The sequence below is a fragment of the Anolis sagrei genome, chromosome 13 (assembly GCF_037176765.1).
Source record: "Anolis sagrei isolate rAnoSag1 chromosome 13, rAnoSag1.mat, whole genome shotgun sequence".
Classification (NCBI taxonomy): domain Eukaryota; kingdom Metazoa; phylum Chordata; class Lepidosauria; order Squamata; family Dactyloidae; genus Anolis; species Anolis sagrei.
This window is the reverse complement of record NC_090033.1, coordinates 11,659,256-11,678,174: the sequence shown is the minus strand read 5'-3', so window position 1 is coordinate 11,678,174 and position 18,919 is coordinate 11,659,256. Positions and strand designations below refer to the sequence as shown.

The 18,919-nt window shown below is 45.5% G+C and overlaps 1 protein-coding gene across 4 annotated transcripts in view; it reads left to right on the top strand.

Annotated features, from left to right (window-relative positions):
* MEGF6 (multiple EGF like domains 6) overlaps positions 1-18,919 on the top strand; it is a 232,694-nt gene that overhangs the window by 203,729 nt on the left and 10,046 nt on the right. For all 4 annotated transcript variants that reach the window (XM_067472777.1, XM_067472776.1, XM_067472775.1 and 1 more), the window contains 6 exons: positions 139-270; positions 4,743-4,871; positions 8,784-8,912; positions 14,938-15,066; positions 15,155-15,283; positions 16,369-16,497. In XM_067472777.1, the coding sequence (XP_067328878.1) occupies positions 139-270; positions 4,743-4,871; positions 8,784-8,912; positions 14,938-15,066; positions 15,155-15,283; positions 16,369-16,497 (777 nt within the window). The remainder of the gene's footprint in view (positions 1-138; positions 271-4,742; positions 4,872-8,783; positions 8,913-14,937; positions 15,067-15,154; positions 15,284-16,368; positions 16,498-18,919) is intronic.

The window sequence follows — 18,919 nt, the reverse complement described above, 5'->3', positions numbered from 1 at the left end:
AGGCAAAATGGGGTTAGACTGGATGGCCCTTGGGGGTCTGTTCTATGCTTCTATGGAATGTGTATGCCACATAGTTTTGTTGTGTTATGGGTCCAAATCTCCCCAGTTCAACCAACTTGCCGTCTTCTTCCCACCTAGCCTGTCTGCCTGGGACCTTCGGACTCAACTGTGCACGGATCTGTCAGTGCGCAGGAGTGAATCACGACTGCCACCCAGTGACCGGGGAGTGTATCTGTGCACCAGGATTCCACGGCAGCAATTGCCGGCAGAGTGAGTTGTGGATCCAACACTATTGCATTGTGTGAGATATTCATATGAGCAGTGGAGGGCTTCGAGTATCAGAGGCAATGGTTACGGAGAAAGGTTTGAAATACTGTATAGTGAGACTGCATGAGGCATTCCAGATGTTTCTAGATCTTGATAGACTTTCACAGTGCAAAAATCGTGTTACATTGTTGTAATATATACACATTTTGGTTCCTCTAATTTTATTATTTACTAGCCGTCCCCTGCCACGTGTTGGGGGTTCTGTGTGGGAGGTTTGGCCCAATTCTATCGTTGGTGGGGTTCAGAATGCTCTTTGATTGTAGGTGAACTATACATCCCAGCAACTACAACTCCCAAATGTCAAGATTCTATTTTCCCCAATCTCCACCAGTGTTCACATTTGGTTGTATTGAGTATTCATGTAGAGTTTGGTTCAAATCCATCATTGTTTGGGTCCTCAGTGCTCCCTGGATGTAGGTGAACTACAACTCCAAAAACAAAGGACACTGCCCACCAAACCCTTGCAGTATTTTCTGTTGGTCATGGGAGAACTGTGTGCCAAGTTTGGTTCAATTCCATCGTTGGTGGGGTTCAGAATGCTCTTTGATTGTAGGTGAACTATACATCCCAGCAAGTACAACTCCCAAATGTCAAGATTATATTTTCCCCAAACTCCACCAGTGTTCACATTTGGGCATATTGAGTATTCGTGTAGAGTTTGGTCCAGATCCATCATTGTTTGAGTCCACAGTGATCTCTGGATGTAGGTGAACTACAACTCCAAAACTAAAGGACACTGCCCATCAATACCCTTCTGGTATTTTCTGTTGGTCATGGGAGAACTGGGTGCCAAGTTTGGTCCAATTCTATCATTGGTGGGGTTCAGAATGCTCTTTGATTGTAGGTGAACTATACATCCCAGCAACTACAACTCCCAAATGTCAAGATTATATTTTCCCCAAACTCCACCAGTGTTCACATTTGGGCACATTCAGTATTCGTGTAGAGTTTGGTCCAGATCCATCCTTGTTTTAGTCCACAGTGATCTCTGGATATAGGTGAACTACAACTCCAAAACCAAAGGACACTGCCCACCAAACCGTGAACTATAAATCCCAGCAACTACAACTCCCATATGACAAAATCATTTTTTTTTTTAGTGAAGGGCATACATTGGGTTAAGTGTCTTGTGTCCAAGTTTGGTGTCAATTCGTCCAGTGGTTTTTGAGTTCTGTTAATCCCACAAACGAATATTACATTTTATTTATATAGATTTATTTATTTACAGTATTTCTATTCTGCTCTTCTCACCCCGCAAGGGACTTAGGGCGGATTACAATGTCCATATACATGGCAAACATTCAATGCCATAGACACACAACATATATAGACAGCCACTCAGAGGCAATTCAACATTCCAGCTTTTTTCATGAGGGTATTCTGGCCACCAGGGGAGCTGTCGCTTCACCAACCATTTGTAACACTGATGAAGTACTTCCTCATTCTTTGCATGCTTGCTGGAGATTTTTATGGCCTCGAAAATTTGTTAAATTCACCTCCCTGCTTAGCGGTACCTAAATTTCGTACTCGACAGATACAACTGTCTTTCAGGCTGCAAAGGTCAACAGCAAGCTACACAAATTTGGTTGGAAACTCACTCTGACCCGAGCTGGCTTCGAACTCATGACCCATAAAAAAACTAAGAAAATCGTATCTACGAAACTAGAGCTGATGTAGTCGATTGCATGGAATTTGCTGCATCATTGCCCTAAATAACCCCAATAACTCTAACAACAACAACAACAACAACAGCAACAATTTTATTTGTATCCCATCACCATCTCCCAGAAGGGACTTTGGGTGGCTTGTGAAGTCTAGGAAAAAAGGGTTTAGATATCTGTGGAATCTGTGGCAAGCATCCTCAGATGTAGTGGTGTGCCGTCACACCCAGATCCTAAAAATAAAACTAAGATGTGCTTCTCTCTTTGTCTGGGTCTTTCTTTAGAAGCTTGAGATTTCCAGCAACTGAGGCCACTACAGGTTTTGAACACCAAAACAGAATATTTATTTCTCAAAGTCCTTGCAGACTTGGCACAGCTTGGCAAAGTTACAAACAAAACAGTCAGTTGGTGAAACCATAGAGATGATCTTTCTTTTTTCTTCAGTTACTGAGGTAACTCTTCCCCAAATGGTAGAAAATATCCTGGGATCCTTTCACCCTAACCCTGAGCTGCTATGGTTAGAAAAAGAGGTTTTTCCCTATCTATAGTTCAAGGTTAGCTTTGGAGATGAAGTACTGGGGATCACAACCAGACACAGTGAAGACATCTGCCCTTGCGCTATGCTACTCTGCTGCTGAGTACGCATGCAGGGGCGGCTCATCCATTACGCGAAGTAAGTGGTCGCAGAACACCTTTTTTTGCCAGGGGCACAGAGGCGCCTCTGTAAATGCCCCTCGACTGCCACTTGAGGAGCACCCCCTCGCCTAGCCCCTCTTGTTTCTGCTCCACCCGGCCACCGGGTGCATGAGCAGAGCCGGCGCTCAATCATTCTCCGCATTCGATCCCTTCCCCATGACCGGCTCCCTTTCCCAATCCCCCGGTGCTCCACCCGCCTCCTCTCCTCTCCGCAATCCACGGGTGGGCCAAGGGGCGGAGCCACCACGCTTGGCCCGCTTCGGGTCCAGAGGCGTGTCTGAAGACCCCAGCGTTCGCACCAAAAGTCGCCTCTTCTCCTGACTTTCTCTTCAGCCATTGGGACCGAGAGAGAGAGAGAGAGAGAGAGAGAGAGAGAGAGAGACAGAGCCCCTCTGGCTGGAGGTATCTCCCACCTCCGCTCCCTCCTTTGTTTTTGCGCCTACCTTCAGGAAAGGTGGGCATCTCCACCTCTGCCTCTCTCTCTCTCTTGGTCCCAATGGCTGAGGAGAAAGTCAGGAGAAGAGGTGACTTTTGGTTCACACGCCGGGGTCTTCAGGCACGCCTCCGGACCCAAAGCGGGCCAGGCAAGGGAGCAAGTGCGGCAAGTGTAGTTACTGGGATGTATAGTTCACCTACAATCAAAGAGCATTCTGAACTCCACCAGTGATGGAATTGAACCAAATATGGCACACAGAACTCCCACGACAAACAGAAAATATATATCAATGATTGGTTGTGGGCAGGGGGGGGGGGGCAAAATACTGTTTGCTTACCGTTGAAAATTACCTAGGGCCGCCTCTGTACGCATGCCTAGTGTGGAACACATCTCACCACACTAAAACAGTGGATGTGGCTCTTAATGAGACATGCCACATTATCACGGGGTGTCTGCGCCCTACACCACTGGAGAAATTACACTGCTTAGCCGGTATTGCACCACCTGACATCCACCGGGAAGTAGCAGCCAATAGTGAAAGGACCATCTCCAGCACATCCCTTGTTTGGGTATCAGCCAGCATGTCAACGACTTAAATCAAGAAATAGTTTTCTTAGATCCACAGAGTTACTCGCTGGAACACCTCAGCAAGCAGGAGTCCAAAAGTGGCAGGCTCAAACCCAGCACCTCAATCCGTGGGTGATACCAGATGAGAGACTCCCCCCTGGGCACACAGAGGACTGGGCGACTTGGAAGGCGCTGAACAGACTGCGCTCTGGCACCACGAGATGCAGAGCCAACCTTCAGAAATGGGGCTACAAATTGGAATCCACAACATGCGAGTGTGGAGAAGAGCCAACCACTGACCACCTGCTGCAATGCGACCTGAGCCCTGCCACATGCACAATGGAGGACCTTCTCGCGGCAACACCAGAGGCACTCCAAGGGGCCAGCTACTGGTCAAAGGACATTTAATCAACTACCAAGTTTGCAAAATTTGTGTTTTTTTATCTGTTTGTTTTGTTCTGTTAGAAATGTAATACAATGGTATGGTTGCTGATGACAAGATAAATAATTAAAAATAAGAGGTGCTTTGAATGCAATTTTCCTGCTTCTTGGTAGAATGGGGTTGGACTGGATGGCCCATGAGGTCTCTTCCAACTCTAGGATTCTATGATTCTATGATTTTTCTAAGGTTTCAAGAGAGGGAAAAGCTCAATCACTACTTCTCTCCTGACGTACAAGCAGAGAGAGATCTCAAAGCACACAGCCAACCCAGAAGGACACCATAGTCAATGGCACTGAAAACCACTGAGAGATCCAAGGAAACCATCAGGGACACACTCCCCTTGTCATCCACCAAGGCGACCAAAGCTGTCTCCATTCTGTGACCAGACTCTAAAAACCAAGAATGTGTTTCGTTGTTGTTGTGTTGTGCAAATCAAAGCCAAGGGAACCAAAGGAATAGCAGGTCCAACCCCCTGACATCCAGTCCAACCCCCTGCCATTGTGTTAAATTTGAGCTGTGTTGGGAGACACAATGCTCGACTGCCACATGTCGAGCATTTTGTCTGGCTTGTTTTCATTGTGACCCTTTGTTATCTTCCCGTCTCCTTCCTCAGGATGTCCACTGGGACGATATGGTCCAAACTGTGAGAAGCAGTGTAAATGTAAGAACGGAGGGCAGTGTGTGACCACCACGGGAACGTGCCAATGCCCAGCTGGCTACATTGGAGCTGACTGCAGTAGTGGTGAGTATTAGGCTTGGGCGATCAAGAAAAAAATAGGTTCTAAACTCATTTCGTTTCTAGGGTGCGCTAGCGTTTCGAAATGCTGAGGACTTCCGAAATTTAAGATTTCAAAATTTCGAAATTTCCGAAATTTCCGAAATTATAAATCGATTCGTTAATGGTGGACGCAATTGCGCAATATGCTAAAAAAACCCTCCAAATGGGACAGGGGGAACTTCTGAAGCTTCCCTCTCCCTCTGTTGTTGACTGTTGGTGTGATAAAACTAAGAACTATATTATATTATATTTTTATTATATTATTATATTATATTGTTGTATATTATATTATAATATTATTATATTATATTATTGTATATTATATTATATTATATTATATTATATATTATTATTATAATATAATATAATATATATAATATAATAATTTATTATATTATAATATTATACATATTATATTATATTATTATAATATTATTATATTATATTATTGTAAATTATATTATATATATTGTATTATATTATATTATAATATACAATTATAATATAATATAATAACAATATAGTAATATAATATATGGAGCCCCCGGTGGCGCAGTGGGTTAAAGCACTGAGCTGCTGAGCTTGTTGATCAAAAGGTCGCAGGTTCGATTCCGGGGAGCGGCATGAGCTTCCGCTGTCAGCCCTAGCTTCTGCCAACCTAGCTGTTCGAAAACATGCAAATGTGAGTAGATCAATAGGTACCGCTCCGGCGGGAAGGTAACGGTGCTCCATGCAGTCATGCCGGCCACATGACCTTGGAGGTGTTTACGGACAACGCCGGCTCTTTGGCTTAGAAATGGAGATGAGCACCACACCCCAGAGTCAGACATGACTGGGGACTACCTTTACCTTTTTTTAATATAATATATAATATAATAATATAATATAACATACAATACTATAATATAATAGTATTATAATAATATAATATAATATAATATATATATATTATATTATAACATTATTATTATATAATATATTATATTATAATTGTATATTATATTATATTATATTATATTATATTATATTATATTATATTATATATTATACTAGCTGTACCTGGCAACGCATTGCTGTGGCATAGAGTGAGGGTATGAAAAATAAAGTAATGAGAAATTTTGGGCAAGAAGGATGCCAGGAGAAAGAGGAGGGAGGGGGGAATGTGGGATTTGCCAGCTGGAAGGAAGGAAGGAAGGAAGGAAGGAAGGAAGGAAGGAAGGAAGGAAGGTAGCTCAGTGCAGCCCAGAGTGAGGCAAGAAGAGGAAAGAGGAGGGAAGCAGCAGAGCAAAGGGACCGGAAGTGGGGTAAATGCGAGATTGTAAAACTTGCACCAGACATACGAAAATAATTACGAAATAATTACGAAAATTGGAAAAAAATTGTTTCGATTCTTAATTACTCCTCACACTATTCCTGCATGGCTCGATATTGGATCGTAAGCTAATTTAAATACAAATTAATAACGAATTACGAAATTAACGAACTGGATCGCCCAAGCCTAGTGAGTAGCTGTAGATCAGGGGTCCTCAAACTTTTTAAACCGGGGGACAGTTCACTGTCTCTCAGACCGTTGGAGGGCCGGACTATAGTTTTTTTTAAAAAATCAATAAAAAAATTCATATGCACATTGCACATATATTATATTTTGCTGTGTGGAAGGGTTCATTCTAGCCCTCTTTAGGCAGTAATTCCAGGAGCTGAGAAGGGGAAATCTTCCTATTTCTAGTCTGAACAAAATCTGGCTACCAGTATTAAAAAAAACCCTCTAAAATTATAACTGTAAATAAAGAACAACACTCAAACACAGGGGAACTCCAGACAAGAAACAATCAGGGCCAGCTAATCACCTCTCAACAAAGGATTCTCTCTAAAAACTGTCAGGCTATGAAATGGCAATCAAAGTGGCCAATTGAAAGATTCATATCTACCTCCAACAGACAAGAGTTCTTTCTCCCACCCTGGATCTTCCACAATTTTCCTAGTTAAAGGTTTTCCTCTGACATGAAGTCCAGTCGTGTCTGACTCTGGGGTGTGGTGCTCATCTGCATTTCTAAGTCGAAGAGCCGGCGTTGTCCATAGACACCGCCAAGGTCATAGGGCCAGCATGACTGCATGGAGTGCCGGGGCAGCCTGCCTTTGGCTGGCTCACGCTGCCCATTCGGCCTGACGGATAGCGTGAGCCAGCCAAAGGAGGAGCAGCACGGCATGGCCTACTCGCACATAAAGCACCTCACGAGGTGCTTTACGCGCGAGTAGACTGTGCGGAGCAGCTGCCTTTGGCTGGCTCACGCTGCCCATTGGGCCTGACGGATAACGTGAGCCAGCCAAGGGAGGAGCTGCACCACGCAGCCTACTCGTGCATAAAGCACCTCGCGAGGTGCTTTACATGTGAGTAGGCTGCGCGGAGCAGTAAGTAGGCCACACGGAGCAGCCACCCTTGACTGGCTCACACTGCCCATTGGGCCTGATGGATAGCGTGAGCCAGCCAAGGGAGGAGCAGCACCGCACAGCCTTCTCACGTGTAAAGCACCTCGCGATGTGCTTTACGCACAAGTAGTCTGCGTGGAGCAGCTGCCCTTGGCTGGCTCACACTGCCCATCCAGTCTGACGGATAGCGTGAGCCAGCCAAGGGAGGAGCACTGTGTGTGTGGGGGGGGGGGGGCATGCTCCTCCTCCGCGGGCTGGATAAGTGCCCTTGGTGGGCCGGAAGTGGCCCGCGGCCCGTAGTTTGAGGACTCCTGCTGTAGGTCATGATGTGTGTCTATAACAATCCTGGATTTTGGCCTGCATTAATAGGAGCCTAGTGTCTAGATCTAGGGAAGTCATGCTCCCCATTCTCTATTCCGCCTTGGTTAGACCACACCTGGAATGTTGTGTCCAATTCTGGGCACCACAGTTCAAGAGAGATATTGACAAGCTGGAATGTGTCCAGAGGAGAGCGACTAAAATGATAAAAGGTCTGGAGAACAAGCCCTATGAGGAGCGGCTTAAGGAGCTGGGCATGTTTAGCCTGAAGAAGAGAAGGCTGAGAGGAGATATGATAGCCATGTATAAATATGTGAGAGGAAGCCACAGGGAGGAGGGAGCAAGCTTGTTTTCTGCTTCCTAGGAGACTAGGATGCGGAACATTGGCTTCAAACTACAAGAGAGGAGATTCCATCTGAACATGAGGAAGAACTTCCTGACTGTGAGAGCCGTTCAGCAGTGGAACTCTCTGCCCCCGAGTGTGGTGGAGGCTCCTTCTTTGGAAGCTTTTAAACAGGGGCTGGATGGCCATCTGTCAGGGGTGATTTGAATGCAATATTCCTGCTTCTTGGCAGGAGGTTGGACTGGATGGCCCATGAGGTCTCTTCCAACTCTTTGATTCTATGATTCTAGGTGGTTGTGTTTGGTTTATTCTGTTTAGTAACCGGAGTTAAAAATTCATATATTTTCTGGTGTTATCCAGGCAGTCTATCGTAATAGGCTTCGATGAGTTGGGGGCTACACTAGGGGTTAGGCTTGTGCATAATCTTATTCTGAAGAGTTGCTCACTTCTGTATTTATCGTGTTGACATTAACACCGTAAACAAGGCGTACCATTGTCTTGCTTATACAAACTTTGAGATCTCCAGGGATAGTCCCTATAGCTTTAAAATGGAAACTTTTTCCCCAGAATATTCTGGATGGAACTATCCATTTGGGGACAAATTGAGAGGTGATAGTGTCCGCACCACAAAGTTACTTTTGCAAACTTCTTGCTGACAGCTACATCCTGGAAATGTCATTTTTCCTAGCTTTCCTATTGAGGCATGTGCTTGTTCCTGTTGTTGTTGTTGTTGTCAATGCTTGGTATGACGGCCATGCAGTCGATAACACTGTTGTTGTTTTTCCTAGCTTGCCCACCTGGACACTATGGAGCTGGCTGTACACTGGTGTGTTCCTGCAGCCACAATGCCACATGCCATCATGTGACAGGGTTTTGCCTTTGCCCTTCAGGAAGGACTGGCCCCAACTGCGAACATGGTAAGTGAGCAAGGATGGGGCCAGATTGTCTGGTGTAGCCATGAGTTTGATTGTACAATGTGTCTTCTTTTTAGGTTCTTGTGGGGTTTTTTCGGGCTACAGGGCCATGTTCTAGAGGCATTTCTCCTGACATTTCGCCTGCATCTATGGCAAGCATCCTCAGAGGTAGTGAGGTCTGTTGGAATTAGGACAATGGGTTTATATATCTGTGGAATGGCTGGGGTGGGGCAAAGAGCTTTTCTCTGCTGGAGCTAGGTGTGAATGTTTCAACTGACCACCTTCATTAGTATTTGAAGGCCTGGCTGAGCCTGGGAAAATCTTTTGTTGAGAGGTGTTAAGATGTGCCTGGTTGTTTCCTCTCTGCTGTTTTGCTGTTGTAATTTTAGAGTTTTTTAATACTGGTAGCCAGATTTTGTTCATTTCCATGGTCTCTTCCTTTCTGTTGAAATTGTCCACATGCTTGTGGATTTCAATGGCTTCTCTGTGTAGTCTGACATGGTGGTTGTTGGTGTGGTCCAGCATTTCTGTGTTCTCAAATAATATGCTGTGTCCAGGTTGGTTCATCAGGTGCTCTGCTATGGCTGACTTCTCTGGTTGAAGTAGTCTGCAGTGCCTTTCATGTTCCTTGATGCGTGTCTGGGCAATGCTGCTGCGTTTGGTGGTCCCTCTGTAGACTTCTTGTCCACAGCTGCATGGGATACGGTAGACTCCTGCAGAGGTGAGAGGATCCCTCTTGTCCTTTGCTGAACGTAGCATTTGTTGGATTTTCTTGGTGGGTTTGTAGATAGTTTGTATGTTGTGTTTCCTCATCAGCTTCCCTATGCGATCAGTGGTTCCCTTGATGTATGGCAGGAACACTTTTCCTCTGGGTGGATCTTCATCTTTACTCTCGTGGCTTGTTCTTGGTCTTGCAGCTCTTCTGATGTCTGAGGTGGAGTCTCCCTTGGCCTGGAGAGCCCAGTTGAGGTGGTTCAGTTCATCTTGGAGGAGGTGGGCTTCGCAGATTCTTTTTGCATGGTCTGCCAAGGCTTTAATGGTGCTTCTTTTTTGACTTGGGTGATGGTTGGAGTATTTATGTAGATATCTATCTGTGTGTGTGGGTTTTCTGTAGACGGTGTGACCCAATTGTTGATCTGGTTTGCGGATGACTAGGACATCTAGAAAAGGCAGTCTTCCTTCATTTTCTTTTTCCATGGTGAACTGGATGTTTGGATGGATGCTGCTAAGATGGTTCAGGAACCTGTTGAGTTCTTCTTCTCCATGGCTCCAAATGGTGAAGGTGTCATCCACATATCTGAACCATATGTTTGGGTGGATGCTGTTCAGATGGTCCAGGAACCTGTTGAGTTCTTCTTCTCCATGGCTCCAAATGGTGAAGGTGTCATCCACATATCTGAACCATATCGTGGGCTTTTTGGTTGCTGTCTCCAGGGCTTGTTCTTCAAAGTGTTCCATGTAGAAATTAGCTATGACCGGGCTGAGAGGGCTCCCCATAGCTACTCCATCTTTCTGTTCGTAGAATTCATTGTCCCACTGAAAGTAACTGGTGGTGAGGCAATGGTGAAACAGAGCCGTGATGTCTTTTGGGAACCTCTGGTTGATGAGTGCCATGGTGTCTGCTACCGGGACCATGGTAAATAGAGATACCACATCGAAGCTGATCAGTTTGTCGTTGGTATTTAGCTTGAGATTGCTGATTTTTTCTATGAAGTGGGCTGAGTCCTTGATGTAGTGTGTAGTGAGCCCCTTCTTTTTCTTCCTCATCTTCATATTTTTCTTCCTTCTTTCCCTCTTTTTTATTTCTCCTTTTTCTTATCTTTTTTTCCTCCTCTATTTTCTTCCTCCTCCTTTTCATCATCATATTCTTCTGCCTTCTTACCCCCCCCCCCCCCCGGTATGCTCCTCTTCATCTTCTCCCTCCTACATCTCCTTTCCTTGTCTATTTCTCCTTCCCATTCTGTTCTGTTGCACACTGGGCCTGTAACAGCTGTCTTTTCTATAGGACGTATACTTTAAGCCCAACGGGAAGCCAGGGCGCCTCAAAGAGAGGTTCTCGGGGATTTTTCTGAAGTAATAGTCTTTAGAGTCTTTCATGATACAACAAAGTCTTTATTATGGAACAAACAACAAATCTTCGATGGTTCAAACAACACTTCAAGGCTTTCTTAGTCTAGTCCTCAATGGACTGGTACCTGACTTTAATTAACTGTACTTTCTATGTAGGAAAAACACCTATTTAACCTCTCCCAGGCTGTTTACTATTAGGGCTGGGTAACCACGGAAAAATTTGTTTCTAAACTCGATTCGTTTTTAGGGGGTTTTTTGCGTTTCGTTTTTTAAAAGAATTCCGAAATTTTTCTTTAAAAAAGTTCGAAATATACGAAATTTCTTGAAATTACGAAACAGTTTCGAAACAATTACGAATCGATTCGTTAATGGCGGACGCGATTGCGCAATATGCTAAAAAACCCTCCAAATGGGACAGGGGGAACTTCTGAAGCTTCCCTCTCCCTCTGTTGTTGACTATTGGTGTGATAATTTATTTTTTATCACTGATAAAACAAACAACAACCCTAAAACTTGCACCAGACATACGGAAATAATTACGAAACAATTACGAAACAATTATGAATCGATTACGAAAAAATTACGAAATAAATTGAAAAAATTCGTTTCGATTTTTAATTACTCCTGCATGGCTCAATATCGGATCGTAAGCTAATTTAAATACAAATTAATAACGAATTACGAAATTAACGAACGAAACCGCCCAGCCCTATTTACTATCTATGCCTCATCGGTGTGGGTCCTACTACCGATTCCAAATGTGTCTGGGTATCGAGTAGACCTACCAGTCGAGGCTTGTAGATATTTCAGCTGGAGTTCCGTGGATCTGTAGTGCTGTCCTCCCTCAGAGAATTCTTTGAAAACCTCAGGGTTGTTTTCCCTCTGATTGCTGTGAGGCTGAGAGGCTGTGAGCTCTCAGCCAGAGCCTTGGGACCTTTTCCTTTGAATTTCTGTTTCTGTTTCCCTGGATGTTCCTTTTCCCTGGATGCTCCTTTTCCTTGGATGCTCTGTTTCCCTGGATGCAGGGGTGGCTCGTCCATTACACGAAGTAAGCGGTCGCAGAACACTTTTTTTGCCAGGGGCGCAGAGGCGCCTCTGTAAATGCCCCTCGACTGCCACTTGAGGAGCACCCCCTCGGCTCACAACAGCCCTAGCAGTACGGGGGGAGCCTCGGCTTCCTTGCCTCTCTGCCGGACGATCCTCTTCACAAAGGGGCCGGGCCCTTGAGCCTCGCCTAGCCCCTCTCGTTCCTGATCCACCCGGCCACTGGGTGCATGAGCAGAGCCAGTGCTCCATCGTTCTCCGCGTTCGATTCCTTCCCCATGACCGGCTCCCTTTCCCAATCTCCCGGTGCTCCACCCGCCTCCTCTCCTCTCCCCAATCCGCAGGTGGGCCAAGGGGCGGAGCCGCCGCGCCTGGCCTGCTTCGGGTCCGGAGACATGTCTGAAGACCCCAGCATGCGCACCAAAAGTCGCCTCTTCTCCTGACTTTCTCTTCAGCCATTGGGACCGAGAGAGAGAGAGAGAGGGAGCCCCTCTGACTGGAGGTATTTCCCACCTTTGCTCCCTCCTTTGTTTTTGCGCCTACCTTCAGGAAAGGTGGGCATCTCCACCTCTGTCTCTGTCTCTCTCTCGGTCCCAATGGCTGAGGAGAAAGTCAGGAGAAGAGGTGACTTTTGGTGCACACGCCGGGGTCTTCAGACATGCCTCTGGACCCAAAGCGGGCCAGGCAAGGGAGCAAGTGCGGCAAGTGTAGTTACTGAGATGTATAGTTCACCTACAATTAAAGAGCATTCTGAACTCCACCAATGATGGAATTGAACCAAATATGGCACACAGAACTCCCACGACAAACAGAAAATATATATCAATGATTGGTTGGGGGTGTGTGTGTGCCAAAATACTGTTTGCTTACCGTTGAAAATTACCTAGGGCCGCCTCTGCCTGGATGCTCTTGAGAAAAGAAGCTTTTCTACGGGATGAGCTGGTCTACGTCCTATAGTTTAGCTTCCTTATGTGAGACTGCCCAAAAAAATGGCTCCTTTCCCTCCCAGAGCCCTGAACAAGGGGCAGAACCAAAGCTTAATTATGATGGACAGGAGGCCTGCCCTATGACTGCAAGCAGATAACAGAAAGAAAATAAAGTTGGAGCTCCTGGTACAGCCGTACCAGCACACATTCCTTTTCCACTAATCCTCCTCCACCACTTCCTTTTTCTCCCCCCCCCCCCTTCTCCTTCCTCTTCCTCCTCCTCCCTCTCCCTCATCCAGCTACTTTCTTCTCAGTGGTCCCTATGAAATGCACACATATGGTAGTGGTGGATGTTAATGCACAGCACTTCAGACTCTTTTGACAAGCTCTCTATAGCTTTAAGGCTATGGCCACACCCATCTTCCCCATATGGCATATAAGGCATGGGTGGGGCAGTCTGGGAGTTGTAGTTCACCTACATCCCAGTAGAACTCCTATAAATCATGATGAATTCTCCCCTCTCTAGTATGTTCAGTTGCTGATCATTTCCCCTGTTTGCTGTGTGCCATGGAAAATGATAGGAAAGGGTTATGGGAGAGGTAGTGGGTAGGGTCTTGCTAATTCCACACCAATGGAGAGAGTCAGAAACACTGGGATACCTGTGGTGGAGGAAAAACAGAAAATCTAGGATAAAATTGTCCCTGTGTGATAGCCTTCACTTGGGTGGTGGGCAGTATGTTGTTTGTGGAGGACATTGGCAAGGCTCTTGTACATGTTCATGGCACTCACTATAACTTGCAATGTCATTGGAGGGAAGGCCATTGGTGTCTCCTGAGTAGTGGAAGCTATTAGGCCTGGGTAACAACGCAAAAATTTGTTTCTAAAATCGATTTGTAATTGGGGTTTTTTTTTTGTTTCGATATTTAAAATAATTACAAAACTTTCCCAAAAAAAAGTTTCGGTATTTACGAAATTTCGTAAATATTTACAAAACATTTTGTAAAGATGGCGCCCTTTTTTTTTCTCAATATTTTTTCAATATTTTTTAAATTTAATTATTAATTTAGTAGAATAGGGATTAATTATTATTAATTATTATTAAGGAGGGAAGGCAGGCACTCACTCTGGCGGGCCCTCTCGCTCCAGCAGACAAGAGTTCTTCCTCCCACCCTGAACATTATTCCACAGATATATCAACCCCACTTGCCTAGTTTCCAACAGACCTCACAACCTCTGAGGATGCCTGCCATAGATGTGGGTGAAATGTCAGGAGAGAGTGCTTCCGCCCCTCTCGCTCGCCACTCGCTCGCCCCTCTCGCTCGCCGCTCGCTATTATTATTAATAGGCAATGCTAAGCAAGCTGGCCAATTGCAACATTCAGGCAGGAAGCAGCCAGACCATGAAGCTGCAAGGCCATTCGATGCTCATCAAGCTGGCCAGCTGCAACATTCACGCTTGCCTCCAGCAGACAAGAGTTCTTCCTCCCACCCTGAACATTATTCCACAGATATATCAACCCCACTTGCCTAGTTTCCCAACAGACCTCACAACCTCTGAGGATGCCTGCCATAGATGTGGGTGAAATGTCAGGAGAGAGTGCTTCCGCCCCTCTCACTCGCCGCTCGCTCGCCCCTCTCGCTCGCCCCTCTCAGCAAGCATCGGCAGGCGGCCATCTTATGTATTTCCGAAATGGACGGAAATACAAAATGTTTTGGCGCCTGCCGTTTCGATATTTAAAAACACTTCCAGGTTAAAAAAAATGTTTTGTAATCATTTCGTAATTCAAAAATTAACGAATTTTTTAACGAATTATGAATTAACGAAACGAATTGACCAGCCCTAGAAGCTATAGGTGTTTGTGGAGGCAGGAGCTTGTCTGTGTAAGTGGACACCCCAGCCACATACACACATACATATTTTCACTTTTATTATGTGTATAGATTTTTTAATATTTGCTTTTCCCTGTGTCTTGTTGTCTTCTAAATCAGGTTGTCCAAGGAATCGTCATGGACCGGGATGTAAGCAGGCGTGTGGCTGCCAGAACGGAGGAATCTGTCTCGCATCCGACGGTTCCTGCCTCTGTCGGCTCGGGTGGACTGGGACATTTTGCGAACTAGGTAATTCCTCATTTTATTTGCTTTTTGGTCTTGAGAGTCCCCGATTCATTGCTGAAAATGATACATCAAAATACTATTTTCTGTGCAGGATGTCCACCAGGAAGCTATGGGGCTGGCTGCCAGCTGAAATGCACTTGTCGAAACAATGCAACCTGCGATGCGGTGACAGGAGCCTGCCAATGTGGGAAAGGTCTCTATGGGAACTTGTGCGAACACAGTAAGTTGCACTCATGTTGTGTGTCAATCAGTGTGTGTGTAGTGGGGGGTTTAGAAATTGAAACAATCACCAATTTTTTGGTCAATGTTCTGTAACATTTGGATGTCTCCTGAGGTCAGTTTAATTTTCAGTATAACCATTTGGCAACTTTGGTAAAGTCAAAACAACATAAAACACTTTAAAGACCATTCCTTTGGTCTTTTTTTCCCTATGTAATTTTGATGATGTTGCTTGTTGTTTATGTTTTTGGTTTTATTCTGCTGTAATATGTTGTCCGGGATTGGCCCCATGTAAGCCGCTCCAAGTCCCCACTGGGGAGATAGTGGCAGGGTATAAATAAAGATTATTATTATTATTATTATTATTATTATTATTATTAAGACTGTGGGCAAGATTAAACGTAATGGTGATTGAGAACACAGCCATCTTAAATGTAGTTTGGGAAAGTGAGGCAAAGTAAACAGGCGGTGGTTCGACCACTCCTGAAGAAGTCTTCCCTTGACTCCACGGTGCTGAGCAACTACAGACCAATCTCCAACCTCCCTTTTTTGGACAAGGTGCTGGAACGGGTGGTCGCCTCTCAGCTCCAGGGCTTTTTGGAGGACACCAATTACATGGACCAGTCACAGTCTGGCTTCAGGCCTGGCCACGGCACCGAGACAGCTTTGGTCGCCTTGGTGGATAACCTCCGCAGAGAGCTTGACAGGGGGAGTGTGACCCTGTTAGTTCTCTGGGACATCTCAGCGGCTTTCGATACCATCGACCATGGTATCCTTCTGGGACGACTCTCTGGGATGGGCCTTGGGGGCACGGTTCTGTTGTGGCTCCAGTCCTTCCTGGAGGGTCGCTCCCAGATGGTGAAGCTGGGAAACGCCTGCTCGGACCCCTGGCCTTTGACCTGTGGGGACCCACAAGGCTCTATTCTGTCTCCCATGCTTTTTAACATCTACATGAAACCACTGGGAGAGGTCATCTGGAGTTTTGGAGTTGATGATGCTCCATTTAGCAGTTTGCACAGATTTGGATTTTTTTTCATTTGTTTTAACCCTTTTTTGATATATGCCATGATTGGTTCTCCTTCCTAGGTTGCCCAGCGGGCTTCTACGGAGTCCGTTGTCAAGAGCCATGTGTTTGCCAAAACGGAGCCACATGTGACCCGGTGACAGGGGAATGTATTTGCCCCCCTGGTTTCCATGGCAACCAGTGCCAAAAAGGTATGTCACCCACTTCCAAACATAAAAAAGCCATGCTCCTGATGCAGTTTATGCTTGCAAGGTCTGGAGCTGCTGTCTCTTAGACGGTGTGCTGGTACGGCTGTACCAAAAGCTCCAACTTCCTTTTCTTTCTTTGAGTGTTTGCATGTATTCCAAAGTTCCATGCATTTTGCAATAAGGTGGCTCCCCTTGGTTTGCAATTATAGGGCCAATGACCCATCAATCATTGTTAAGTTTTGGTTCCGCCCCTTTCCCCAGGGCTCTGGGAGGAGAGGGAGCCATTTTAGGTCAGTCTTGCATTGGAAAGCTTAGCTACAGGACGTGGATTAGCTCCACCTGTTAGAGAAGCTTCGTTTCTCACAGCATCCGGAGGGAAACAGCATCCTGGGGAAAACAGTTCCAAAGGACTCAAGCTGGAGAATCTGCAAAGCCTTGACTGGTAGGTCTACTCGGGACCCAAGAAGCAGTTTGGAGTCGGGAGTAGAGCCCACACCAGCAAAGTTTAGAAAGTATATTGTCCAAGGAGGGGTTAAAAGAAAAGAAACAGTTCGCGAAGCCAGTTGCCTGTCCCTTGTGGACAAGATTAAGAAAGCCACCAGCTGATTCAAAGCCTTGAAGCATTTGTTTAATTAGTTGAAGATCTAAGAAGTATCTGATTGTTTGTTGAAGACTTAAGCCATAATAAAAGACCTTGTTGAACCTTTCAAGCTTCTAAAGACTCTGTATAGGAAAATCCTTAGGGCCTCTCACTCGAGGCACCCCGGCTTCCCGCTGGGCACAAAGAGCACGTCCTGTTCAAAAGCCAACTGCTATAGGCCCAGCGCGTGACAGCACAGACGGGAATCCTATTGGTGACTTGGGCTTATCTGCCTTTTAAAAACCTTAGATGTCCCAAGTTGCCCTTCAAAATTAGCCTTTAGACAATGTTGAAAGTAAAAGAAAAATACTTTACTTCAGCAAACACAAAGGATAAGCAAATGCAATTGACAAGTACAAAAGAAAGCATGGGAGTCTTAATCCAGACACAAAGCAAAGTCTCTTACAAAATCCCAAAAGAAACACCAGTCTTCCATCAGATAACAGGCAATGAACTACGTCCTTAGCAGCAGACACCAAGCAGATTCCGTTGGAGTGAAAACATCAGTATCAGGGTCGTTGTTACCAGCGAAAGCTGACTGCTCCTGCTGCTGATTTATAGCCCTGAATTCCCCATGCAAGAGGTGCTAGGGTGTCTCCCAATTAGCTCAGCATTTTTAGCAGCTATCCTAGCTGAACGCCATCTGTGCTCTGTCTCTTTTCATCTCTCTAGAAATGTGGGCACTTTCAAACCCTCCTCGTCTGATTCTTCTTCTCCCTCCAGTTCCTGAGCACTTCCCTGCTCCCTTTCCTCTTCCGAAGATGAGGAATCCCTAACATTAGACCACTGCTTCTTAAACTGTGGGTCCTGGCCCCAAATTGAGTCCTTTTAGCTCAGCATTTCTCAACCTGGGGGTCGGGACCCCTGGGGGGGGGTCATGAGGGGATTTCAGAGGGGTCGCCAAAGACAATTAGAAAACACATATTTCTGATGATCTTAGGAACCCCTTTGTCTGCCCTTCTCTTCCTTTCTGGAAATAGATGGTGAATCCTAATTCTATTGTATATTTTATCTCATCATAGTCTGTTAATTGTTTTTTATTCGGAACTAGCTGTACCCTGCCACGCGTTGCTGTGGCCCTCAGAAAACAGAAGAATTCTAGTTGAAGGAATAGACAGAAGGGACAGATGTAAAATGAGGTAGCCAAGCTTGTTTCAAAAATAAAAATGAAATAGAGGGAATTAGATAGCAATAGGTTCAATGTTTTTGAATATTTGCATAGAGCTGTAATTTAAGATAAGACTGTCCAACTCGGATTAAATCATTATTGTGGAGGTTGAAAGACTGTGGCTTACAACTCGAGGCAGAGACCACCTCAAACAAATGGAGAGAGAGAGAGAGAGAGAGAAGCACGTCTTGGGGGGGGGGAGGGGGACTCACCCTTCTCCACACCCCATACTTTGAGGACCCCTGATGTAAAGGATAGTGACAGGGTAGCAGGCCTGCGGGGATGAGGGCTTTTCCTCCAGCTCCTGAAGGGAGGGCCTCCATGGGAGCCTAATGGGCATGTGCACTCGCTGCTGGCCATGCACGTGCACTCCTTCCCTCCCTGAGGCTTACAGTTGAACATCTTTCTAAGGGGGGTGGGGGGAGGGAGGGGAAGTGTTTGGGGGGGGGTGAGTGGAGAACATACATTGGGTTGTTAGGTGTATTGTGTCCAAATTTGATGCCAATTCCCCCAGTGGTTTTTGAGTTCTGATGGTATCACAAACGAATATTACATTTTTATTTATATAGATATGTGGCCTGCCCATTGTCATTGTGTCTATTGGAATTTTATTTGAT